General features: G+C 48.0%; 4 protein-coding genes across 5 annotated transcripts; 1 reads left to right on the top strand and 3 right to left on the bottom strand.

Annotated features, from left to right (window-relative positions):
* Nucleotides 1–243: 243 nt before the first annotated feature.
* On the bottom strand, nt 244–2,333 carry LOC4332844 (inactive beta-amylase 9). Its single transcript, XM_015775964.3, has 2 exons — nt 1,499–2,333; nt 244–1,418 (listed from the first exon to the last, which is right to left on the bottom strand). The coding sequence occupies exons 1-2, from the start codon at nt 2,207–2,209 to the stop codon at nt 555–557; spliced, it is 1,575 nt and encodes a 524-aa protein (XP_015631450.1). The 5' UTR covers nt 2,210–2,333; the 3' UTR covers nt 244–554.
* A 4,365-nt stretch (nt 2,334–6,698) lies between these two features.
* LOC4332843 (divinyl chlorophyllide a 8-vinyl-reductase, chloroplastic) lies at nt 6,699–8,449 on the top strand. The gene has a single exon (NM_001417767.1). The coding sequence runs from the start codon at nt 7,002–7,004 to the stop codon at nt 8,217–8,219; it is 1,218 nt and encodes a 405-aa protein (NP_001404696.1). The 5' UTR covers nt 6,699–7,001; the 3' UTR covers nt 8,220–8,449.
* A 252-nt stretch (nt 8,450–8,701) lies between these two features.
* LOC4332842 (zinc finger protein CONSTANS-LIKE 13) lies at nt 8,702–11,277 on the bottom strand. Of its 2 annotated transcripts, none has more exons than NM_001417779.1 (4): nt 10,476–11,257; nt 10,124–10,354; nt 9,188–9,477; nt 8,702–9,065 (listed from the first exon to the last, which is right to left on the bottom strand). In NM_001417779.1, the coding sequence occupies exons 1-4, from the start codon at nt 11,070–11,072 to the stop codon at nt 8,972–8,974; spliced, it is 1,212 nt and encodes a 403-aa protein (NP_001404708.1). In that variant the 5' UTR covers nt 11,073–11,257; the 3' UTR covers nt 8,702–8,971. The 2 variants fall into 2 exon arrangements, with proteins under 2 accessions (NP_001404708.1, XP_015632325.1); XM_015776839.3 differs by having other exon boundaries at nt 8,753–9,065; nt 10,124–10,348; nt 10,476–11,277.
* Nucleotides 11,278–22,161: 10,884 nt separating this feature from the next.
* Nucleotides 22,162–23,558, bottom strand: LOC136355578 (uncharacterized). The gene is made up of 2 exons (XM_066308310.1): nt 22,898–23,558; nt 22,162–22,854 (listed from the first exon to the last, which is right to left on the bottom strand). Exons 1-2 carry the CDS (start codon nt 23,556–23,558, stop codon nt 22,298–22,300), a joined length of 1,218 nt encoding a protein of 405 aa, XP_066164407.1. The 3' UTR covers nt 22,162–22,297.
* Between the last annotated feature and the right edge of the window lie 2,619 nt (nt 23,559–26,177).

Below are 26,177 nucleotides of genomic sequence, written 5' to 3'. Positions count from 1 at the left end.
AATGCCTAATGGGCCTTATAAATTCTACTGAGTAAGAAACTAGTGGTTACCATGGTATCAGGATGTATCTGAGAGCCAAAACTGTGTGTATTTGTTAATCCGAAGCAGTATTTTGTTGGACCTAATCTCAGTTGAGGATAAGAAGCTCGTGTTCTTCCAACGCGAGCTAATCATGCAGATTACGTATGTTAATCATGCATCAATCATCATCGTATAAGCATTGCAATGTCATGGACAAAAGAATTATTGGGGTACACGTCTCATGTTCTGATTCTTGAGGTAACAATGATGCAATAGCATCACTAGAATACAATCTCTCATCTCGATCATAAGATCATTACAAAATACCATTTTTGACAAATACTCATTTGACCCCACTAATACAGGGGGCATCATCCATCTCATAATTCTCAGCTACACACTGAGAATTTACCGCTGATTTTCCTAATAAAAATGGAGTAGTAATAGTAAATTGTACTGCTGTAATTACAGCAGTATACTGGTATTACTACTGCACATATGTACAGCTACGAGTCGCAGCGTGCCAGCTGCGTCTACACTGTCTGCGCCTGCTTCGCGGTGGCGTCTTCTGCGGCGCGGCCGCCGGACGGCACGGCGAGCCGGCCGCCGTCGCCGGCGGCGGCGGGGAGGTCGTCCTCGTGCGCCTCCTCGGGGCACTCCATGGCGCGCACCAGCTGCACGAACAGCGGCCAGTGGTCCGGCGAGAAGAACTCCGCGCCCATCCGCTGGTACGTGAAGTGGCACGGCCGCGTGCGCTCGGCGGCGAGCAGGCCGCCCCACGCGCCGGGGGCGCCGTCGCCGTCGCGCGCCACGGCGAGCGACGCGCTCTCGCCGGCGAGCCGCGCGCCGTGCTCCGCGCAGGCGGCCTTGACCTGGGCGAGGACCGCCGCCGCCGCCGCGGACCCGTCCATGCCCGAGGCGATCACCGTGCACCCGCGCCGCGCGAACATCTCGGCGACGGGGCCGTACCCGCCGTGGAGCCCCGCGGTGGCCTCCGCGGGGCGCGACCGCGGGAGCGGCACCTTCGCGGACAGCTCGACGGGCTCGCCGTCGAACACCCTGCGCGCCGCGGCCAGGACGCGGTCGCCGTGCGCGAGGAGCTCCCCGGCGTACCACGACAGGAAGAAGCCCCCGTACGCGGTCTCCCACGAGCCCCCCGGGGACCTGAAGAAGGTGGAGCTCTCCGGCGACTCGCCGTACCGCGGCGCGTCGTGCGGCCCCGACAAGCCCCACAGCGGCTGCCCCGCCGCCACGGCGTGCCGCTTCAGCCGCGCCAGCATGTGCCTGTCGTAGCACTGGAATTCGCCCGCGCCGCCATAGCCGCCGGCGCCGTCGCTCCCAGGCGGATACGAAGGGTACTTGAGCTCGCCATTGGGACCCAAGCTCACCGTCACATCCTACAGAATCCAACAAAAACTAGTATTAAGAAACACTGCAACTTCGAGAACGAGACGAAGGTGTTCTTGATTTCGCTTACCGTGACAGTCGAGCCCAAGAAGTCATGGAAGGCGGCGGCGAAGCTGCGGAAGAAGGCCTCGTAGGCCTGGAGCGGCGACTTGCCGCCAAGAACCGGGAGCTCGTCGACGGCGAAGGAGAGGCACCCGTCGCGGCGGTTCCCGGAGCGGTCGGCGAAGAGGATGTCGGGGTCGGCGGCCGCCGCCGCCGCGACCCAGGCGGGGAGCGCGGAGCCGTGGGTGTCGAGCGAGACGCGGAGGCAGAGCCCGGCGTCGCGGACCATGGCGGCGACGGCGAGGTACCCTGCCCACCCGAGCTCGTCGCCGGTGGGCCCCGGCTGCGTGACGGCCCACGAGACCGGCAGCTCGACGCCGTCGACGCCGAGGAGCTTCAGCGCCCGCAGCCCCGCCGACACGGCCTTGCCGCGGTTCACGGCGCGGCCGTCGGCGGTGACCACGTCGGAGGGGAGCCCCACGAACAGCCTCACCGCCGCCTCCCCCTCCTCCTCCACCACCGCCGCCGCCTCCTCGCCGGCCTCCCTGCTCCGGTCGACGGCGAGGTGGGCCCGCGCGGGGCTCAGCCTCAGCCTCGACCACCGCCGCCGCGCAAATCCGAGCCGGACCAACCCCGGTCGCCTTCCACCCACCACCTCCTCCCCGGTGCACCGCCGCCTCGCCGGCCTTGCAACCACCGCCGCCGCCGCCGCTGCCTGCTGCATCAGCACAGCCTCCATTGTCGCCGCTTACGTCACTCGATCGCGACTTTGCTCCTTTCTTCTCGGCTTCTCGCTCCTTTGCGTTCGCTCGGGGTGTGCGTGTGTTCTTCTCTCTCTCGTTTGGGTTTGGTTTGGTGGTACTGAATTTTTAATTTTTCGCCTCGTATTTATTCACAGCGAAGCGAAAAGAAACAAAAAGAAAAACACCGAAAAAAGCGCCAGTCGAGTGCCACGTGGCACGGCGAGCAGCAGCCGCAATAATACAGAGCGCGCCAGGTGGCCTCGCGTTCTTTTTTTTTTTTTGTTTTTCCTCCGCCGCTCGCTTCCTCCTCCATCCAATGACGCGCGGGGCCCGCACCGGCCTCGTCCACCGAATGACAGCGTGGGCCCCACTCCACACCAACCGGGGTGAGGTCTGTGGTCTTTGTGGATAAGGCGGCACGTAGGGACGCGGGTGCGGCCACGTAGGTGGATTTGGACGGTGGGCTGGAGGGCCCACCCGGCAGGCAGCTAGTAGTACCGCGTTGGCGCTGACTGAGATGTTGGGCCCACGCGGCGGTCGGCGGCCATACTGTGGGAGTGGATCTGGGCGGAAGAGGAGGAGGACGTGGTGCTGACTCGGCGGGCGCCGACGCGTGGCTGTGCGGCGCCAAAAACCGACGGCCCCGCGCGCCGTGCGTCGATTGGGCGCCGGTTCGCGGCGTCGTCGCGTGTGGATTGCGTTGGTTCGGGGAAAAACTACTCGAACAATGGATTGAGCATTGCTGTTTACTCCAACCATCTCCTAATATAAGATATTTTCATATTTCACTTACACTATCTATATCAAAATCTCCTATATTATCGAACGAAGGAAGTACGATTCATTTAAATAGTACGAGTATATGATAAAATTTTTAAAAAATAAACAAGATAGATTAATATATGATATATTACTCAACAAACCTGCATAATCAAATTTAACTTTTACACATTACAACGAATAAAGTAAATTTAATTGTGAATATACGTTTACTAGTTATAGTTTATTTTGTTTTCTTTGTTACAACTTATAAAAGATGAATTTTAACTTGTATGTTTATGGAGTGATTTATCATATAATAATTTATCTTGTTTTAATTTTTTTAAAAAATAACTATTTAGTAGGTTATATGTAAATAACAAGGAAATGTATTTTTGAGGATTTACAATCCACTCGTTGGTTTCGGCCGTTTTCCGCGGTTTTTCTCGGTGTTTCCGCTTCACGTGGGTTATGAGCGTTGTTTTGGTCATACGTCTGCTAGCAGGTGCTAGCTACCGACGGACTGACTGTCCCGAGGACCGGAGGACGGCAGAAGAAGGCGAAAAATTGGTATCGTGCAGCCGTGTGGGACAATGACCTATACCATGTAGTGTTCTATCTAAATAAATTTCGGCAGAAATACGTGTAGAACAATACCCGACCGGATACAGGCCAATGAAAAAAAATCTTTAAGATGATACAAAAGGAGAAAAAAAAAATAATATGCAAAAAGGAATCGATAATCTATAAGAAAGAAGAAAAAAAGAAGTCGAATTCACGCTTTGGCGGATAATAACGATATATAGGATTCTCCTTTTGGATAAACCGGTAGCTTCAAGATCAGGATTACGGAGGCCATGGGCCGGATGAATTCTACCTCCCCCGTTTCACAATGTAAATTATTTTAGCATTTTCTATATTTGTATTGATGTTAATGAATCTAAATATATAGATTCATTAACATCAATATAAATAGATTCATTAGCATTAATATAATTGTGAGAAATGCTAGAATAACTTATATTATGAAACGGAGGAAGTATCAAAGATGTTGGTGGTGCGAGTGAACAAAGGACTGTCACGTGAGAAGATGTTCTAGGCGACAGCGAAGGAGCCGCCGTTTCAAGCACCACACGAAGCGAGAGATCAATCCACGCCACCAGCAATCAGCAATGCGTGAACAACTCAGCCACGACGATTATTAAGGTCATTACGGCGCCGGTATCAATGATCAAACACTGTTTATTAAAATCATTTTGAACAAAGCAACAATTTTTGTACAGCGATAAGTTTTACTCGTATGCTCGTATTCAGACTGTGCCTGCTAATATATTGCGCATTTATGTGCAATTGACACCAATCCGGTGTATGCCTTTTCTCAATCTTTTGTTTGTTCAGATGTCATTCCTAATTGGGCTTGAACAATAGCCACCGCCCTTACCTCCAAATTTGTCTGTATAACGTTAGCTAGTTAAATTTTAAACTTGTCAAAGTTATAAAATAAACGGAGAAAGTATTAAGTTTCATAGTATTAAGATTTGTGCAACCACGTCCTCTTTCTAGTGACGAAGGGAGTAGCGGCGAGCGAGCGAGCAACCGACTGTCCCGAGAAGAAGGCGAAAAATTGGTATTGTGCAGTCGCTGGGGAGAATGGCCGTGTAGTGTTCTACTAGACTTTTACGGAGTACTATAATTTGGTCAGAAGTGTATGTAAAGGAAATCCAGTTTGCGTGAAACAATACGCTACCAATTGCTGTCCCGTGAAAAATGAACTTTAAACGAGACAGAAAAAAATATATATGCAAAAGAGGAACTGATAATCTTCAAGAAAGAAAAAAAGAAGTCGAATTCATGCTTCGGCGGATAATGGTGTTATAGGATTCTCCATTTGGATAATGGTGATATACTCCCTCCAATTTCAAAATGTTTGATATCGTTGACTTTTTAGTACGTGTTTGACCATTCGTCTTATTTAAAAAATTTAAGTAATTATTTATTCTTTTTATATCATTTGATTCATTGTTAAATATACTTTCGTGTACACATAGTTTTACATATTTCACAAACTTTTTTTAAATAAGACGAACGGTCAAACATGTGCTAAAAAGTTAACGTTGTTAAATATTTTAAAACGGAGGGAGTAGCTTTTAAGATGAGGATTACGAAGGCCATGGGCCCTCTCTTGGTTGAAACCTGGAACAGATTGTCACGGACAACGAAATGGTTGGGTGCGATCGAGGGAACAAAGGAATGTGACAGCGGAAATGTTCTAGGCAACAGCAAAAGGAGCCGTTCAGCCTTCCAGTTCCAGCAACCAGCATGGACGGATTCACCACACGAAGCGAGAGATCAATCCACGCCACCAGCAATCAACATGCAATCAGCAATGCGTGAACAACTCAGAGCAAGAATAATAGTAGGCTATAAGCAAGTTATATATTTATATAGAAGAGAGATAAACAAAAGTAAGGAGTATTGGCTATCATGCAAAAGCTAACTACACACAAGCTCCAAATATTATATATTAAATTCATAGTGAAAGAAAGAGAGAGGATGAAGAAAATAAAGATAACCTTATAGCTAATCTACTGTACATGTTAGTTTTAGCATTAACTAGTAAGTAAGTAAAGAGCTCTGCTATTATAGCATTGACTAGTAAGTAGTGAGCTCTGCTATTAAACTTGCTCTTAGGCACGACGATAATTAAGATCATTACGGCGGCGGTATGTAATGATCAAACACAGTTGATCGCGGCAGCGGGATTACCTCGTAACGATTGGAGCGATTATTTTGGACCATATTAGAACCATTTTGAACAAAGTAACAATTTTTTTTTACAGCGCTGCGTTCTACTACATCCGTCCAGTATAGTACAAATATAAAAATTAGTACAAATATAAAAAAGAATAAGTTATACTTAAAATACTGTTGATAACAAAGTAAATCGCAAACAAAGTCGAATGATTAAAAGTTATGATAAAAACTCAAAAGTACTACTGTGCCTGCAAATAAGGAGTATGTTGCGTAATTTATGTGCGAGTGGCATACTGGCATCAACCCGGTGTCTGCGTTACATTTCTCAATCTTCTGCTTGTTCAGATGTCATTCCTAATTGGGTTTGAACACTAGCTCGCCATTTCTTTACGCTTGTTATTTAAGATATGGAAACGAAGTAAGGTAAGTTGCTCAAGGGAGAGATGGTTTGGCTGGCCTCAGATTAGCATTTTGGCACATGAATCTTGGCCGTCAATAACCCGGGTTTATCACTACCCGATGCGCAGATTAGTTACTGAGGCTCATACCATACGCTGTCATCACCGGCCAACACCACCAACTCTCCAAGATTCAACAATCGCTAGATCGAAAATCAGGATGTAAAACAACAAAAAAAAAAACACACAGAACAAGAGCATGACCAATCCATAAACTTCCAAATCAAGACGATGTATTGCAGGAAGGAAAAAATAAATCACAGTAACCTCAAAGATGAACAAAAAACCACCGAGAGAAACAAATGGGGATAGACAAACAACGCCATCGATAAACCAGTGACAAAGAGGCCAAAATCAGAAAGAGGAGATCGAACGAAAACGGTTGAACACGACGGAACTTGGAGAAGCATCGATCGCCAACTGATGCGGCGGCGGCGAAGGCTAGGGTTTCGTCTCGGGGCCATCGAGTCCTCTCGCTTTAATAAAGCCTTGGAAAGACGGGCTCTGAGTGGGCCTCTGTTATTGTGGCCTTCACAGCGAGGCCCATTGAGCTTTGCTGATTTCAGCCCAGTGGCGAGTTCCTTTTTTTATTTTTTTGGGGTTGCTTTGATGAGAGGCTGCTCCTCCAAAATCCAAAAAATGAAAATGAAAATATCAAAGTGACGTCAGCGCAATCGCGCTCTCGGATTTGGTCGCGACGCCACCACCACCACAAACGCTCGCCGGCCGGGCTCTGATACTGCCGGCCTCCACGTCGCCCTCCGCCTCCCTCCCCGCATTCCGTCGAGCACCTCCGCCTCCCTAGCCGGCAGCCGCCATGGCTGCCCTCCTCCTCTCCTCCCACCTCACCGCCGCCTCCTCATCCTCCACCACGTCCCCCACTGCTCGACCGGCGCCAAGCTTCGTCTCCTTCCGCGCCGCCAACGCCGCCCCTAAGGGTGCCCGTCGGGGTTGGCCTTTCCTTGCTTCGTCGGTAGAGCCACCGCCTGCTGCGTCGGCGGCGCAGCCGTTCCGGTCACTGGCGCCGTCGGAGACCACCGTGCTGGTCACGGGCGCCACGGGCTACATCGGGCGTTATGTCGTCCGCGAGCTCCTCCGCCGCGGCCACCCCGTGGTCGCCGTGGCGCGCCCCCGGAGCGGGCTGCGCGGCCGCAACGGCCCCGACGAGGTCGTCGCGGACCTCGCCCCCGCCCGCGTCGTCTTCTCCGACGTCACCGACGCGGGCGCGCTCCGCGCCGACCTGTCGCCGCACGGCCCCATCCACGCCGCGGTGTGCTGCCTCGCCAGCCGCGGCGGCGGCGTGCGGGACTCGTGGCGCGTGGACTACCGCGCCACGCTGCACACCCTCCAGGCGGCGCGCGGCCTCGGCGCCGCGCACTTCGTCCTCCTCTCCGCCGTCTGCGTCCAGAAGCCGCTCCTCGAGTTCCAGCGCGCCAAGCTCAGGTTCGAGGGCGAGCTCGCCGCCGAGGCGTCGCGCGACCCGTCCTTCACCTACAGCATCGTCCGCCCCACCGCCTTCTTCAAGAGCCTGGGCGGCCAGGTCGAGACCGTCAAGAACGGCCAGCCCTACGTCATGTTCGGCGACGGGAAGCTCTGCGCCTGCAAGCCCATCAGCGAGGAGGACCTCGCCGCGTTCATCGCCGACTGCATCTCCGACGAGGGCAAGGCCAACAAGATCCTCCCCATCGGCGGGCCGGGGAAGGCGCTGACGCCGCTGGAGCAAGGGGAGATGCTGTTCCGGCTGCTGGGGCGCGAGCCCAGGTTCATCAAGGTGCCGATCCAGGTCATGGACGCCGCCATCTGGGTGCTCGACGCGCTGGCCAAGGTGTTCCCCGGGGTGGAGGACGCGGCGGAGTTCGGCAAGATCGGGAGGTACTACGCGTCGGAGAGCATGCTGGTGCTCGACCCGGACACCGGCGAGTACAGCGACGAGATGACGCCCAGCTACGGCAGCGACACGCTCGAGCAGTTCTTCGAGAGGGTGATCAGGGAAGGCATGGCAGGGCAGGAGCTCGGCGAGCAGACCATCTTCTAGGCCTCGCTCGCCTTCTTGGCTGCCATTGCCAGTTTCTTGGTGCTTGTAAGTTGTAAATTACTACTTCATCCAGAGTGTTTGTAGAGATGTGAGTTGTTCTTAATGTTTCAGACGCCATTAGCCATTCAATTGTACCATACAATGCATTGCCTAATTCCAAAGGAGGATAGTTTTGCTGTGTCAGATCTGGTATGATATAAATAAATCAAAGCTAATCTTTTGACAGATTACTGTGATTTGTCGTGCATCAACTATTTCATTAGCTTCTGGTATGCAGCAGACTCTGTTTTATCCTCTAGCATCACGAATTCATGATTCATGACAAACTGACAAGCCGATTACAGGGAATTAAATATTTTGTAACCATTTTGCCATGAAACGAGTTACTCATCTCTTAACACAGAATTGTCCTCTCCAATGTCAACATATCTGCGATCCGAATTTGACACTATTTTACTGATCCTCATCAAAGGAGAGCTTTTGCAGTAGTAACACAGCAGACAGTTTGCAGTAAAACCATGGGGAAACAGCCATAATGACAATATCCTTTGCATGTAAATAGTATCACTGAGTTCGATGCAACACTATATACAGAGATTCGATGAAACTAAATTCTCCTCAGCGTGGCGTAGCCACTGGGTGGGTACATAGTTACATACAAAATGCTGATATTTTTTCTTGTACTATATCTGCTTGGTCCTAATTAGTATTACTCATGTCCAAGATGCAAAATATATTACAGAAATGAAGGCTCAAATCTGATTGACTTTAGCAAAACGGCCCTTAATCCTCAGCCTGCTATCAGCACGAGCTTTGCGGGACTCATACCGGACCTGCCTGTCGAATCTGCAATAATTAGAATTTCATTGTCACACAGTTATGTTTCAAATCGAAAAATCCTGGGTAAGAGTCCAAGAGAAGCTTCAAGAGGAAATAAAAACATCATGCTTGCCATAAGCTTATGTCACCTTCTTGTCTTCCTCTTCTCTTTATAGCGAGAAATGACCAAGTTCCTGTCGGGGCAAGGAACAAATTCTGGCATTTTGGGTAGAACTTGCATTGGCGTGCCATTTCCAGGGTTTGTCTGGTGGGTTTCCTCCATGCTGCTACCATTGCTCATGCTGGGGCAAAGTTCAGACATCTGAACAAATGATGAAATACATGCTTCAGCTGAGCTGGCTGGAGGTTGCTCATATGTGAACTCGACCTTGCACGGATCATTTAGCGCAGGGTAATCGCTGTTATCCCATCCACCATTCTGCCATATAGATAAAGTTATATTAATAGATAGCCAAGTAAGCATCTATTTTGCGCAAAAGAACTGACAATCAAAATCTTAGCTCTTTATCAACTAGGCCTACTCTGCGTTTTTCATGGCCAATTTCAGTGTGGATACAATTCCCCCTATCTGAACAGGACTGTCAATAAATAATCAATGGGTAGAATGGTATCCTTGTCCAGGTTTAAAAAATTAATGTATGTGTCAGTAGGTGTAAACCAAATAAGAATCTTACACAAAATCACGAATATGACAATAGATAGGAAAAGAACAGAATCATATCAAATTTGGGGCTTCTTCTCTCTGAAAAAGAGAAAGAGAATTTAGGGGTTCTTCACTAGAATGACTTTATTCTGACTCAGATGTATCTTGAGTTGCTAGCGCTTGAGTTGACACTACAGAATAAATTCCCCATCAACATAGGTACAGCAAAGCATGCCTAGGAATATCTTCACCGCATATGATACAGAATCTGTATAGTTTCTACCGTTCAGACGAAGATTCTGCGGACACTACCAATCTAGTACCATTTATCGCTTGACTAACAATTGCAGTGACAAAAGTACATCCATAGGGTAAACAGCACTGCAAATTAGTCAGATATGCTGAAGATTGTAGATCAAACCTCATAACCAGGCGTCGGCATGGTTGCAACCTCATTGCTGTTTGCAGTACCGAAATTGCCATGTCCAGTGTTGTGTTGTGTTGTTGTTCCCCATGAAGGTAACTGATGATCGCCGGCCTGCGCCGCCTCGCGATGAGCCCAAATCTGCGCGCCGCCGCCGTCTGAATTGGCGAGCTCGGTTAGCTGTCGTATGACCTCCTCATTCACCTTCCCATCCGGCGAGTTCTGAATCTTTTGCAGCAGACAAGAATTAAGCCGGATAAATGGGAGTAAATTAAATAGAAGTTGATTCAGAAAAGGGGGGGATTTTTTTTTTTCGGACAGTGAACAGTAGAAGGCTGTAAAAGCGAACCTTGGGGGAAGATGGCGTGAGGAGAGGCTCGAATCCATGGCAGGAGGTGGTCGGGACGATGAGATCCTCGAGGCTGAGCACCTGGGGCTCCTCCCAGATGGCCCACCACCCACCGTCGTCGCCCCCCGCCGCCGCGGTCGCCGCCGCCGCCTTGTCGGAGTAGGAGATCCCGAGGAGCGCGGCGAGGTCGAGCGCGGAGGGGCACCCGGTGTACGGGTGCACCGTGGAGCGGTCGTGGAGCGGCGCCGCCGGGTCGCGCTCCCCGCCGTGGCGGTGCCTGGAGAAGTCGCAGTTGGAGCAGAGGAAGCCGCCCGCGCCCCGGCGGAAGACGGCCCCCGCGGCGGCGCACGCGGCGCAGAGCGGCGCGCGCGCGTGGCGGGAGCACACCCCGTTGGCGCCGTGCACGTGGCGGTCGCATGGCAGGCAGAGCCTCGCCGCGTCGGCCCTGCAATACACCACCGCCGCCGCGTCGCCGCAGTAGTCGCAGCCCGCCGCCGCCTTCTTGGATCCCTCCTCCTCCTCCTCCTCGACCACCTCCACCTCCGGTAGTTCTTGATCCTTCTTCTCCGCACCTACCTCCACCTCATCTTGACCCATCTCCCCGACCACCACTCGACGACCTCCGCCGCCGCCGCCGCCGTCAAGCTCGGAGAGTGAGTGGCGCGTACAAAGTAGAAGAAGAAGAGGACTAGAGGAGGGAGAGTAGAAGATGACGAGAGAGATGACGCCTCGTTATTGCTTGGGGGATAAGAAGCAAGAAGAAGGGAGGGGGAAAGAGGAGTGAGAGAATTGTGCAAATGGCGAAAGAGACGGTGGGGAGACCAGCGCGCGAGAAGATGCTACACTCGCTACTACTTCGCTAGCCTCCGCTCGATTCGTTCACATCTGGACAGGTGTCAGGTCACGAGCTAGGATTAGAGAAGCTTTTTTTTTTTTTTTACCTGTGACTGCCTCACATGGATTATTTATCACTGTCTTTGCGGCCCATTTGGTCGGAGGGAGTTTTTAGAGCAAGTTCAATAGTATAACTCACTACTAGCTCCAAATCATCTATAACCAATGTAATAGCCAATTCATACAATAGTTGCTTACTATACTATTAATACCTGGTACCACATGTCATACACATTACGTCTTGTAGTCCGTGTTGCAACTAGCTACAAATCTGTAGCTCGCTGCTCTTCTCTCTCTTCCTTTATCTCTTTAAAATATATTTATAGCTGGTTTATAGCCTGCTATTGTACTTGCTCTTACAAGGGATTGAGAGTTTAGAAAGATGAGGCTATTAAATACCCCCTCCGTATTTTAATGTATGACACCGTTGACTTTTTAACCAACGTTTAATCATTTGTCTTATTCAAATTTTTTATGCAAATACAAAAATACTTATGTCATGCTTAAAGAACATTTGATGATAAATCAAGTCACAATAAAATAAATGATAATTACATAAATTTTTTTGAATAAGACGAAAGATCAAACGTTTGTTAAAAAGTCAACGGCGTCATACATTAAAATACGGAGGGAGTATTTTGTTTGGTTATGAGACATGTGAATTTTGGCGTGATGGGATAGGGAATTGAGAAAGGAAGTCCCCCTTTTCAATACCTGGGTAGATGTGGTAATTGGGAGGGAATTCCTCCTTTACTTTGCCTAAACAAATCACAGCCATCCATTTTCATTAATGACCTAATCTCCAACTAAACTTCCTATCAATTTCCACCACCTCCACCAAACAAGATATTGGGATAAAAATCAAATTCCCATTTTAATCTCATCATCAATTCCCTCGTGTAAACTCTCAATCCTTTTACCTCAAGTTGCCAAACAAGCCGTTGTTGTTGGTTGGAGACGACGACGTCCGGGGGAGTAGGGTCAGCGTGTCAGGCGCCCAACATCTCGAGGAAACAGATCCCCTAACTTTGTGCAGGGCTATAAGGCCCACATGTCGGTGCCACAACTGCAAACTGCACAAAGTCAGCGGAGTCTCGTCCGCATCTCGGTTGGTGGGTAGTACCATTTCCGTTTGTCGTTTTAATTTCAAAGTCAAACCCATTTAGATTTAATCAAGTAACATAAAAATAGTAACAAATTTTAAGATATAATGGCATTAATTTGATGCTATATGAATGTTAATGTGTTTTTATAAGTTTGATCAAACTTTTGTATAAGGCTGTGTTTAGATCAGGAGTGTATAGTTTTGACGTGTCACATCGTATATACGAACATACATGTGAAGTATTAAATGTAGACTAATAATAAAACAAATTACAGACTCCGCCTGTAAAACTGCGAGACGAATTTATTAAGCCTAATTAATTCGTCATTAGCAAATGTTTACTGTAGCACCACATTATTAAATCAAAGAGCAATTAGGCTTAAAAGATTCGTCTCGTAATTTACACGCAATCTGTATAATTAGTTATTTTTTCGTTTATATTTAATACTCCATGCATGTGTCCAAACTTTCGATGTAACAGGGTGAAAAATTTTGCCGGCATCTAAACAGGGTCTAACAATGAAAACGATTTATAATGTAGTAAAAAGGAGGGATAGTAGCGAGTTGTCAAGAGGAGTAGAGATGGTGATGAGTGGTCGTTGTCGAGGGCGTACTAAGGAGCGTTGCCGGGGAGGGGAGGGAGGATCAAGGATGACAGGTGACGGGAGTCGAGAGGGAGGGAGGAGCGGTGGCTTCTCTATGGTTCGACGGCGACGGCGACGGCGACCGGTGACGTATGGGGTGACGTAAGAGATGATGGTTCCTGTGCTAAACAAAAAGTACAGAATACCTAACTCCATTCAACAAATTATCCTCATCATATAATTCCATTATCTAAAAAAAATCCTCATCATATAATTAAAAAAACACAAAAAAAACTGATGCCACAAATCTCAAACTAATATAATCCATCTCCCCGTAGTTTGTTTGTGTGTACGTGGCCTCGTATGCACCGTCGATCTAGTACGTACATCATATGGAACGGATCGGATATGCGTCGAGAAGAAGCCATGCGTGCGCCGCGATGTTCTCCCTGAACGCGAATCGCGACGCGTCGGACGCGAAGATGCGCCGCCGCGCGCCCTCCTCGCCGCCGCCGCCTCCGTCGTCGTGTCCAGCACCCCCGTTGATATCAATGCGACGATGGGTGGTGAGCGCCGCGGCGCGGCGGTCGTCGATCGACGTCCTCCCACACGGCGGCCACGGCGCCCACCGCATGCATCCTTGTCCTCGAGCGGCCGCCCACACCCCTGATGACGAGCGTCGTCGTCGTCGTCGTCGTCTCCGGCGACGGCGCGTCTGGTGCAGCTCCAGAAGCATGAGGTGTCCCGTCCGTCGACCAGCTCGAACAGCAGCACGTCCGTGTTCCCCACCGCCTCGTCGTCGCCGGCGGACGAGACATCAGCCGGAACGCCTCGGACGACAGGATCTTTCTTGCCAGCGGAAGGCCCGTAGCACCATGGATCCCGGTTGTCCAGCTACTGTAGCTTTTTCTCCGACGGCGACGCAGAGGCGCCCCCCGTGACGTGGGATCAAATTGGCTTCGGGTGGTGGGCGCGTCGGCGTCGAGTCCCGGGGTTTGGTGGCGCGTGATCCGTGTGCAAAAAAAATTTAAACGAACCCCTATAAATCGGGCGCCCGATTTTTTAAATCGGACGTTGCTTCACCCTATAAAAAGCATTATTTCATCAATTGCGAAAGAATGTTTCAATTGTTAAAAAAAAAGAGAAGCACGGTCAGATCGCTAGATGAAAAAAATTAGATCAACATATGCAACAAACGATTTAAAGTCATTGAAACACTTACCCCATGTACAACAATAAACCCCGTATCCGTCAAGATGATATTATTAAACAACGATTTTGCTATCCATCTCCCGTGTGAATTTTTCTATGGCATTTCACACTTTTTTTTTTGGCCGCACGCTATGCACCACTTGTGATGTGAGCTGCAGCTCACGGTCACGGACTGTGTCAGCTAGCCCACGCGTGCACCATGATAGAGAAACATGGTGGCAAGGTGGCCTCTGACCGGCGAGCCGGCCACCGGCAGTACGACCAACGCTATTCGGCGAGCGACACCGTCCCTCTCGTCGTCGTGAAATATAAATTACAATCCTATATAACTAAATTTGCATTTGTAAATTTAGTTGATATGACATGTAAGTGCAATGTAATTTTGATAAAACTAATGTGTAAGTAAATATGTATTTGTTATTTTCTTTAAAATATAAAATTACAGTCATATATAACTAAAATTATATTTGTAATTTCAGTTGATATGACATGTAAGTGCACTGTAATTTTGGTATAAGTAAATATGTATTTGTTATTTTTTTAAAAAAAATAAAATTACAGTCTTATATAACTAAAATTATATTTTAAAATATAAAATTACAGTCCTACATAACTAAAATTACATTTGTAAATTCAGTTGATATGATATGTAAGTGCACTATAATTTTTTATAAAAATAATGTGTGAGTAAATATGTATTTTTTATTTTCTTTTGTAGTTCGTTGTATGTAAATATAAAGGCAGAAAAAATTTGGGTGATTTTTTTTTGTTAGAAATCACACGACAAATGAATAGACAGACCCATTAAACAATATTTAAAATCCACTGCAACATTTGATCCATACATAGAAAAACATCACGAGTACACTAGCCGAAACATTGCTTACGCGCGGAGGAAGTTCTTGAACATCCAACCCTTACCCTTGAGAACGGCAACGGACTTCTCTGGCAAGCCGCGCTGCGGCACCATGACTGCTGGTCACCTCGACGGACTTCTCTTGCAAGCTGCGCTGCGGCTCCACGACTGCTGGTCACCTCGCCGGAGCTGTTGCATCGCCGGCTAAAGAGGCCGTTAAGCTTACGCGCGGAGGAAGTTCTCGAACATCGAGCCCTTGAGAGCTGTTGCATCGCCGGCTGAAGAGGCCGTTGAGCTTACGCGCGGAGGAAGTTCTCGAACATCCAACCCTTGAGAACCCTCGAGAACAGCGACAGACTTCTATAGCAAGCCGCACTGCGGTCACCACGATTGCGGGTCACCTCGCCGGAGCTGTTGCATCGTCCAGTGCTTCTGGATGAAGGACGACCCCCAGCTCCGCTCCTTCTCGAACGCCGTCACCAATGACCTTTGCATAGCTGCCGCCGCCATAAGCTGGCCCATCATCCGCCTCCTCACCCTCCTATACGACGCCGCCGCCGCCACCGACCACCCCGCGAACAGCCGCCGGCGCTGGAACACAGATACGGGGAACAGACGAGAGAGAGACGGGTGCCCGATTTTTCCTTTCCGCATCGGTTTTTTCCATCATGCACAACTCTCCAATAGTCACAAATTTAAAAGTTCTAGGAAAAAAAACTTGGCGAAGTTTTCTGGCAACTCCGATTATTTTTCTTTAAGATGTGGCCAATAAGTATTTCGGAAATGCTAACGATCTGTCGACAGAAAATCTACCTCCAAATCTTGTAGATTTTGGTCCACCGGATAAACTTTGTGATTCGTGCTCCAGGGCCTTCTCCTCCAACTCTGGCGACCTCCTCTTCTTCTCCAGCGCCGGCGACACCCTAGACTCCGGTAGAGGACCCTACGGGTTAGGGTCCCGGGTTGAGGTGGGGGTGGGAAGGGTGGGAGGGGGAGGGGTAAGAGGGAGGAGTTCCGGTTTTAGAGGGATGGCCGTGAGAGGCGGCAGCCCGAAGGTGGGCGGCGAGGCGGCGGCGGGCGCCGCCGAAGCCGCGGGGTCGGAAGCTGGCGATGGGCCGGTGTAGGCGGCGGGGGCAAAGCAGAAGGGTGTATTAGGAGGAGGCGGCCGGTGGTGGTGCCCTGCCGCCGGAGACGGGGAAGACGGCGGCGGGGACAGTGCGCCGCCATCCGCTTGAGGAAAGAAGAGGAGAGGGAGGGGAAGGGGCTGGCCGGGGGGCCTCGACGGCGCCGTTGACGCCCTTCGGCCAGCCGGCGAGGCGGGGCGGTGGCGGCGGGGGATCGGGCGGTGGCGGTGGAATGCGTGATGGGAGGGAGTGGCGGCGGCGACATGAGCGAGGGGAGGGGAACGAGAGGAGTGTTAGGGTTAATACCTCTGCACGAATCTCAAAGTGTATCCGATGGTTCAAAATTTGAAAGATGGGAAGTGAGATTTTCTATCAACAGATATACAGACAATCCCAAAAACAATTCATGTTGAAACTTTTTTTTCGAGCAATGAAATATTGCAACATATTTTAACATATAATGCAACATCATCAGGAGATTTGCAAATATCCGGACGTCCGACGCGTAGCCCTCTCCAATCCTTTCCGCTGCTAACTAGCAGTGATACGTGACACGCAATCCCAGGGAGATGGTACATGACAATAGAATCAACAACGGCACGTTCTATCGGGAAACTCTTGATTGTTCACCCATTTAATACATGTAATTCAAATAGTTATGAAAAAAAATTGAAAAAAAATTGACAAGATAGATCAATATGTAATATATCACTCCACAAACATGCAAATTAAAATTCAACTTCTATAAATTGTAAAAATAAAGCAAATAAAACTTAAATTAGTATATGCATGTATAGTTGCAGTTAAATTTGTTATTTTTGTTACAACTTGTAGAAGTTGAATTTGAACTTGTATGTTTATAGTGTGATATATTAAATATCGATCTATCTAGTCATTTTTTTTGAATTTTTTTCATAACCATTTATTTGACATACAATAAACGGGTGGACGTCCACTCAAGTTATTAGAATCCGTCTCCCGTTCTATCGCCATTCTTCCAAGTGGCTAAAAGAAAACGTAGGTTACCATGTTTTTCCTATATTTACTTGCTTCGATTCACATTCAGCTTCAAATATTGTTGCCATTATTTGGGAAACTACTCCATTCATACCTTTAGGATTTTTCATGTCGCTTAAAAAGTTATCAAAAATTTAAAGACATTTAGTAACAAAGATCAATATATGATATATTACTTCACAAATATGTGTATGTTCAAATTCAATATGTAAAAGTAGAAGAGAAACAACAAATTTGAAATTTGACTATGAATATAATGCGTAATCTGTGGTCAAATTTGTTATTTGTTTGCGTTGTATAATTCAAATTTTAACTTGAATGTTTGTGGAAAGATATATTATATATTGATCTATTTTGATTTTTTTTTCAAAAATTTTAAACGCTATGTACAAAACGAGAGGATATCTTCTCGGGGGCAAAATCTACTTGGCCATTATTTTGTCACTATAAATTGGCTAAGTTCGCTAGACATTCTTAGCTAGCGAGCAACAATACGTGGGATTTCATCGGGGTAAGAAGATGGCATTCTCTGCCACAAATATCAAGTTTCGATGACCGTAGAAACATCAAAAAATTTAAAAGCTTTGAAAGTGTAGCCAATCTAGCCAGCTTGGCTTCTCGTCGTGACAAGATGTCGTTGGTAGGAAGCACTAGCAGCGCGAGCACGTCGATGAGAGGATGCTCGATGTTAGAGACAAGTATATAGTCTATAAGACAATACAAAAATTATTATTTAGAGATCATATCTTTATAATAATTCACCATTAGAAAATGATTTTTTATGGCGTTGGCTTATTATTTTCGTTGGCGGAAAAATGTAAAAACCGCCAGCAAAGTCGTAACAAGGGGGTGGGGGAACCGACCGCCAGCGAAAATGAATTTTCACTGGTGGCCCGTCTAAAGCGGCCGCCAGCAAAAAAATGTCAATTTTTGGTGGTGTCGACGTTTGATGTTGCGATTCCGGTATTTGCATAGTATGGAGATCATTGGTACCAGGGTATACGCGAGACTGAGGTAAAAGAGACGGGAACAGGGATTTTTATACAGGTTCGGGCCCCTGAATTGTCAGGTAATAACCCTACATCCTGTTGGCCAAAGCCGATATTACTCTTATTCACCATAATCACACCAGTACAATATTTTGGGTAGCCTATCTAACTGTTGTCGACTTGGCGGTCTGAAGGTCTGACTCATAGTCGACAACAGGGTAGTCTTCCTCCTCGAATCCATGCCCGGCGAGATCAGAGATAGCGCTTTAGTCTCTCCTGACAGTATCCGGAGACACCGTAGGGGACTAGCCGTGCTTATCTCCGAAGTCGATATCCGGCGTCTTGTCTTGGCGTATGTTGGCTTGTATGTTGTGGCATCTGTTGTTCCATGTATGTTGATTGTGGGTGTTGATTGTCCGTGTCCCCTCTCCTCCTAGGGGGCCTTGTATTTATACCCATAGGTGTCCCCTTGTCTAAGTAGAACTAGGAAAACCAATATGGATACAATCCGAGTAGTCCTTGTCGTTTCCATGTAGAACTCTGGTTGTCTTTCCTTATTCGGAACTCCTCCTATATCCACAGGTTGTTTCCGTATAGGACATGGTATGTGGTGGGTCCTGCCGAGATTTACTCAACTACTATTAGGTATGTGGTATCCATAACCCTGATAGGTGGCGGTCACTTAGGTGCGCCGCCAGCGAAAATATATAATTCGCTGACGGTCGAATTTTTCCTGGTGGCCAATAAACAGAACCGCCAGAAAAAACCCAGCTCGTACCCAATATCCCTCACATTAAAAACCACTCACCTACCTCATCCTCTTCTCCTTCTCTCCACATCCCCTCCTCTTCTTACCCCTCCTCTTCTCTCCTCCTCCATCCCGGCCTCCCCACCGGCGACGGCGATGGCGGCTCTGGCGGCAGTGACCAGCGGCTCCCCGCGCCACCCCTGCCCTCCCATCCCCTCCTCTCAACACTCCCAGATCCACTCTATCCTCCAGATCCACTCTTCCCTCCTCCTCCCTTCCCAACGACGCGTAGCCCTCTCCTCCTCCCTCTCCACCGACGGCGCAGGAGATGGAGGCTCCGGCGGTGGCAAAGGGGATGGGTCGTGGCGGTGACCGGGCTCTGCAGCGGGGACGGTGCTGGCGCGACGGATCCAGCAGGCTCGGCGACGTCTAGTCTCGGTGACGACGACGACGCAGGCGACGGATCCGGTGGCGAGCTCTCCTTCTCCCTCTTCCTCCTCCACCGCCACCAGCTATCGTCGCCACCATCGCCGCGGGCTGCCGTCGCCTCTACTGCCAGGAGATCGGGGCCGGCCGGATCCGGCCGCCGCGACGACGGGAGAGGCTGGATCCACCGCCGTGACGACAGGGGTGGCCGGATCCACCGCCGCGATGACCTGGGAGGCCGGATCTGCTGCCAATGCTGATGGGGGAGGTGCCGCGACGACGACTTCAAATTTTTGTGATGCTTGAAAGCTTGGGTGAATGGAAATTTTTGAATGTAAATTTTTGTGAATTTTAGAATGCTTGGGTAAATTTCTGTGAAATTTTTGAATGGTGGAGCGTTGATGGAGGCGGGCGGAGCGGTGTCGCTCCGTCCATCATTTTTTAAAAAAATTTGGCCAGCATTTACACCAGCGGCTGGCATGGTGTAACCCGACAGCGATAATTCATTTTCGCTGGCGGTCGTCTTATGCCTGTTGCCAGCGAAAATGGATTTTCGCTGGCGGCTGCCTTAAGACGACCACCAGCGAAAATGAATTATCACTGGCGGTCGATAACCGCTAGCGAAGATCTTGATTTTCACTGGCTTTTTGCTTTGTGACGGCTTCAAATTCCGCCAGTGAAAACCCAAAATGGCCGCCACGAATGATGGTTTTGGTAGTAGTGATGGGAACGGAAATATATTGTTTTTTATTACTATTCTTTCAATTCTTTTCACCCTCATGCAAGAGTGTTTCTATGTTCTAGAGGCTAAGTGTCGTTGTTAAGCCGTTGTTACCAGTAGCAACAATTGTTTGCCTCTTTTCTTTCTCTCTCTTCCATATCAACGAACACTCGTAATTAGGAAGAGTAAGAGATCACTATTCAGTGCCACACAAAGCGTGTTAGTTTTGATTAAGAAATCTGGCACCTATTGTCGGTTCCCAACTAACACCTAGCAGTGGCACCTTTGAGTCACCTCGAAGATGCTAGTTTAGGAACCGGCACCTTTAAGGTTCTCGGGATGAAAAACAGGGGGGGCACCGAGCACATCCACCCTGCTTCGCCCCCAAAATCAAACGCTTTGAACCATTAGATCAATCCACAATGAACTCTAGATCATAATCATCGTCACAACAACACAACAACAACAACATCATCCATAACAAGTTGTCACCGCCGCCGGATCTGCCGTGCAAGAAGCTTGGGACGGAAGGGGAATGGAGGTGGTAGAGGACCTCCGGGAAAGCCACCGCCGCCACTGGATCCGCTCGCTGGAGCAACGATGCCATCGCCTCCATTGGATCTGCCACAAGAAAATCTTGTTGGTGGAGAGGGAGAAGGACCACTAGATCTGCCGCCAATGAGGGCAAGGGAGCAGGGTCAAGAGAGAGGGGGGGTTACAGGGATAAGGACAAGACGGGATATATGGGTGGTTGATAGGCTCGGCTCTTTTTTTTTCATATAGTTTTTCTAATTAACTGACACCTATAATATATTATAGGTGTTGTTTCTTCTAAGTAAACTGACACTTATAGTATTGGTGTCAGTAGTATTTCTTTATAACCGGCATCCATAGTTTTGAAAAGTGTTGGTTCTATTTTTTTTTCCCGCGGGGATGAGAAAAAGTGTATAGGAACCAGTTTTAACTGTTCCGCCACCTATAATACCATATCATTTGTGTGTGTTTTAAGTAGTGATTAACAACCCTTGTACATGCCGTTATGTCCTCGTGGTGCAGGCCTCACCAAACCCGCACTTCAACATCCCGGTGTAAGAGAGGAGGAAATGCCAGAGGCGGCTAGGTGGAGCATTTTTCAACAAAAATAATGAATAGTGATGGAAATAACATGCTTGGAGACATTGATCATTTCATCAATTTAAATGCCTAATGCTTAGTCGCACGATAAGCATGTGTTGGATGAAAAGATGCTTGCATACAACAACCTCTGCTGATCGATTCAATCACCTGAAGACTTGGTTCTCATGTGAAGCGAGAACATGCGCTTGTGGCCGTTTGGCGGCTGCGTTTCTCATGGAGCCGATCCGGCTTTGACGCGGAGGAGCAACGGATTGAGCGTGGGCTGCCGTTCGGTGTTAGCTCTATATAGGAGTGAAGGAGACGTCTTTGAAGGACACAGAACACAACAGCCATCTACTCTGAAATTCCTCAACTACCGCCGTGTTGCGTCGCCGTCGATCCAAGCCGGCCGTGGTGCTCATCGTGCAACGAGCATTCCGGCGAGCGGTGTCTCCGAGCCTTCGCCGCATTCGCACCTGCACGGGGGCGGTGTAAAGGTTTCTGGGCAGCGTATTTCTACACGGCCGCTCGACATCATCGATTGACTGCAGTGCTTCGACTCGCTGATCTCCGTCGATCCATTCAGTGAGTGAATTCTTTCGTTTACAAAGGAAAGGAACCGGTGCATTTCTAATCTAGTTTTGTTCGTACCTGAGTTTTGTATATGCATGGTACTGTTCATCTAGATTAAAATATTGCGGCTAGATTACCATTGTGATTAGCCTAATAACTTACTTGGCTTGGTTATTTATGTCTTGTTTGATATCTAGCATGATAGAATTTATGAGTTTTTCTTGTCCTATCATGTCGCAAGTAGGTTATGCTTGCTGTATATGCTAAATTAATGGCTAAGTATGCACTATTTCCAACAAATAGTACTTGTGCATGTTAAAAAACATACAAAATTAAAACTGCATGCATACATCTAGTCTAAAAAATATAAATGAGTCCAGCAATTTTCCATGTGCAATAAATTACACACCAATTCCACTCGTGCACCGTCGACGATCATCGCAGCCGCCTCTCGAGATCAGAGAAACCCAAACGTGCGCACGGCTGGCGACGGATGCATCTTGAAGAAGGCGTGCGCCACCGTGTTCTCCCTGAACGCCACCTGCAATAACCCGCCGTTGCGCGCGCCGCACGCGAACACGTGGAGCGCCCTCCCCCTCGCCGCCGTCTCATCCACGCCGTACAGCGTGATGCGACGCCGGGTGAACGTGGCGCCGCCGGCGTCGCCGCCGCCGCCGCCGTCGTCATCCCACACGGCCACGCTCGCCGGCGTAGAGACTGGTAACATGCAGCTATATTTGCATTCCCAGACAGGTGCCCACTGCTCGCCGGCGTCGCCGCCGCCGCCGCCGCCGACGTCATCGTCGAGCACCCACAGCTTGAGCGTCGACATCGCTCCGCCTTTCAGCACCGCGAGTGCCCCGTCCAGCTCGAACATCAGCACGTCGTCGTCGTCGCCGTTGTTCGCCGCCGTCTCCGGCGACGGCGCCACCAGCCGGAACGCCTCGGACACCGTGTCGAACGCCACGAGCTTCGCGGGGGCGTAGGGGTTTAGGTGCGGGTGTCTGCCGGCCTCTACGAGGTCGCCCATCCAGTAGAGCTTCCCCCCGGCGGCGACGTGGCCCAGGTGAGAGCACGGGTGTCTCTCCACGAGCTGGTCGGCGGTCGCGCCGCCGGGGTTCGCCGCCGCCGCCGGCCGAGATGACGAAGTACGACGAGCTGTGCTTGCGCGACGGATCGGGGCCCTTGGACAGCACGCGGTACTCGCCGGACGGCCGGTGGAGGTAGAAGCCCAGCGCGGCGGACGACAGGTGCGGCGGGAGGCCCGACCACCGCCGCGTTGTCGGGTCGCAGATGACGCGGAGGCGCCGCCGGTGGTCGGCGAAGAGGAGCAGGCCGTCGCAGGACGCGAGGAGGGTGCAGTGGGTGTAGCCGCCGGGGAACGACGCCGTGTAGCGGGCGAGGGGGCGGCGCGCCTCCTCGCCCTCGGCGCCGCCGGAGATCAGCGGGGCGGGGACGACCACGCTCAGCTCGGCATCGTCGTACTGCCTGCCGTTCGAGTCCGACGGCCGCCTGGAGACGCGGAGGAGCTGGAGCGGCGGCGCGCGGCGCTCGCGGGCCGCGAGGAAGGTCGGGTCGGCGGCGACGCGGCGCCACTGCTTGCACACGGCGGCGAGGCGGCCGACGGAGTTGGCGGGAACGAGGAGGAGGATCTCGGCGACCATGTCATCGCTCAGGCTTACTGGCCGTCTCTCGCACGGCGGCGGCGGCGGCGCCATGTTTGGAGAGCGTGTGCTGGCTGCTACCTAGGGTTTTTGTTTTTGTTTTTTTTTAAAAAAATAAGGTTTTGTTTTTAGTTTTGCTTAAGGATACGTAAGCCCATATATAAAACGTATTGCCCCAAGGGCCCAAGAGATAAACATGGAGATCATCAGTCGAACGACACGAGATGAACGCATTGAGATAATCGAAGGACATGCAGAATCAGACGTGTAGAATCGCTTGGCAGTGCTTTGAGTTTTCCTGCTACTTTGTTTTAGAAAAAAAGAAAAAAAAACGTATGCACGGCACACTATTTTGATCAAATTCGTACAACACACATAATGTACCGTTCAACAAAGTCAAATTCAGTATACGAACGGTAGTGGTATTAAGCGGAATTGCTAACTATCATTTGACAGATTTATAAGCCTTCCATCATTCGTTTTTTAGCCGTTAGATGGTTTTTGAGATCCATGCTAGCATCCCTCCTTTCTATAGGATAAGGGATTATGAGTTTTTGCTTGCAATATTTGACTACTTGTCTTATTAAAAAAATTTGTGTAAATATAAAAAACGAAAAGTTGTGCTTAAAGTACTTTGAATAATAAAGTAAATCACAAAGAAAATAAAACAATAATTCTAATTTTTTTTTTAATAAGATGAATGGTCAAGCAGTGCAAGCAAAAACTCAAAATCCCTTATATTATGGGATGGAGAGAGATGTAAGCTAGACTGTCTTAACCAACGACTTCTCTTGTTGCTACTAGTACACTCAATAGTGCATGTTTTTTTTCTTCTTATAGAATTTTCTTTTAAATCACTCATCCGATCTATGATCCGATTACACCGTTGTATTCGTAACAATTAAATTTTTACAACAAAATCTCACATGATAATATTTTTTTTATGAAAAATACAATTTACTTTTATAATATATCTAAATTACTTTTAGATTTCATTAAATTACTTCTTAGATATATAAAAGTAAATTCAATAAATGGTAAAAGTAATTTACATATATTATAGAAGTAACTTAAAAAAGTAAAAAAAGTAACTTGTCACGATATCAAAAGTAAATCTATTATGGAGGTAAAAACCTAAGTTTATCTAGAAATTAAATCTAATCAACATATTATAGAACTAACGATAAAGTAAAGTATATTGTTCAGTGAATGTCTAAAAAGTAACTTAATCAAATTTAAAAGTAATTTATACGTATGGTAAAAGTAACTTACATATATATGATAAAAGTAATTTACAATATAAATATTTTTTATTATAATATAATCATGTAAGATATTGTTATAAATATTTAATTACAACGAACACAATGGTATAGTCATATTGTAGATCGAATAAATATTTTAAGAGAAAAATCCATAAGAAGAAAAAAAAGAGATACACTTTGTGCAATAGTAAACAACTAGACCATCTCTCACGTACGTCTCTCACGTAAGTGTACCAACTAACACAATGGTGTAGTCATATTGTAGATCGAATAAATATTTTAAGAGAAAAATCTATAAGAAGAAAAAAAGAGATACACTTTGTACAATAGTAAACAACTAGACCATCTCTCACGTAAGTGTACCAGTTGCAAGTAAACCTTCTCTCACGGATGCGTCGCTCTTTAATACTAAATCGAGAGCGCTCTCGGTTTAGATTGTACTTGCTAATTAACTAGGTCCACGTTACTGTTCCCTGCTGTTCTCCGGTTGAATATTTATTTGTCGACAGCTTGCGTTCCGCTTGGAGAGACGATTTGATTTTCCCCGATTTCTGCATAGATTTGAGTTCGCTTTGCCTAATCTTCGACAGGCTTCTTTTGATTGGAGGCGGCAAAACTTGGAGCATGATTTGGTGAGATTACTGGGCTATTTTCTTTGCATTTCCTTCGAATTGAGCAGTGTTTTCCGACCTACTTTTGTTTATGATTCACCATTTCACCGGAGTTGTCGTTGCCGATTCGATCTGCGAGCAATGATGAGATTTCTGGATCTCAACTCCACCTGAGCCCAAATCAGCCGTTGCCGACTCCATCATTATTGATTTGAGCCGTGTTTTTCAATGCTATTTTGTTTACGATCCCACGCGTGCTAATTACATCGTGCTTATACTATAATTATATATGTAATTTTTCAGACTTACATCATAAATGCACTAAAATTATATATATAATTTACGAACTTACAATATAAATACATATCGACTGTTTTTTTAAATATTATGACGTTATAAATATAATTACTCTCTTAATTTAAACAGATGAGATGATATTTGAGCTTTAATGGGTCACGGATGATTGGTGGCCTGTTTAATAGTGGGTTGGTCATACAGGTTTCGACCTGTTTTTTACTTTTCGTAATGGTTTGTATAGACTTTTTGATAAAAAATATAAGAACGGTTACGAAAGAGAACTCAAAACCCACAGATAGAACATAAAAGTACTCTAGTTACGAACATAACCAGAAGTTTAGGAGATTTGTAATGTGAAGTGAAAGAGGCAGATTAGAGTGAGTGCAAGAGGAATTCGAAGGGTAGACAGGGATATGTTCACGGAGTCAAGGAAGAAAGGAGATGGAGGGTCTGAGCACCGAAAAGAGTTGAGGATATTGAATTGAAAAAACTCACCAGGT

The sequence above is a fragment of the Oryza sativa genome, chromosome 3, assembly GCF_034140825.1.
Source record: "Oryza sativa Japonica Group chromosome 3, ASM3414082v1".
NCBI lineage: Eukaryota > Viridiplantae > Streptophyta > Magnoliopsida > Poales > Poaceae > Oryza > Oryza sativa.
This window is presented reverse-complemented; position numbering and strand designations above follow the sequence as displayed.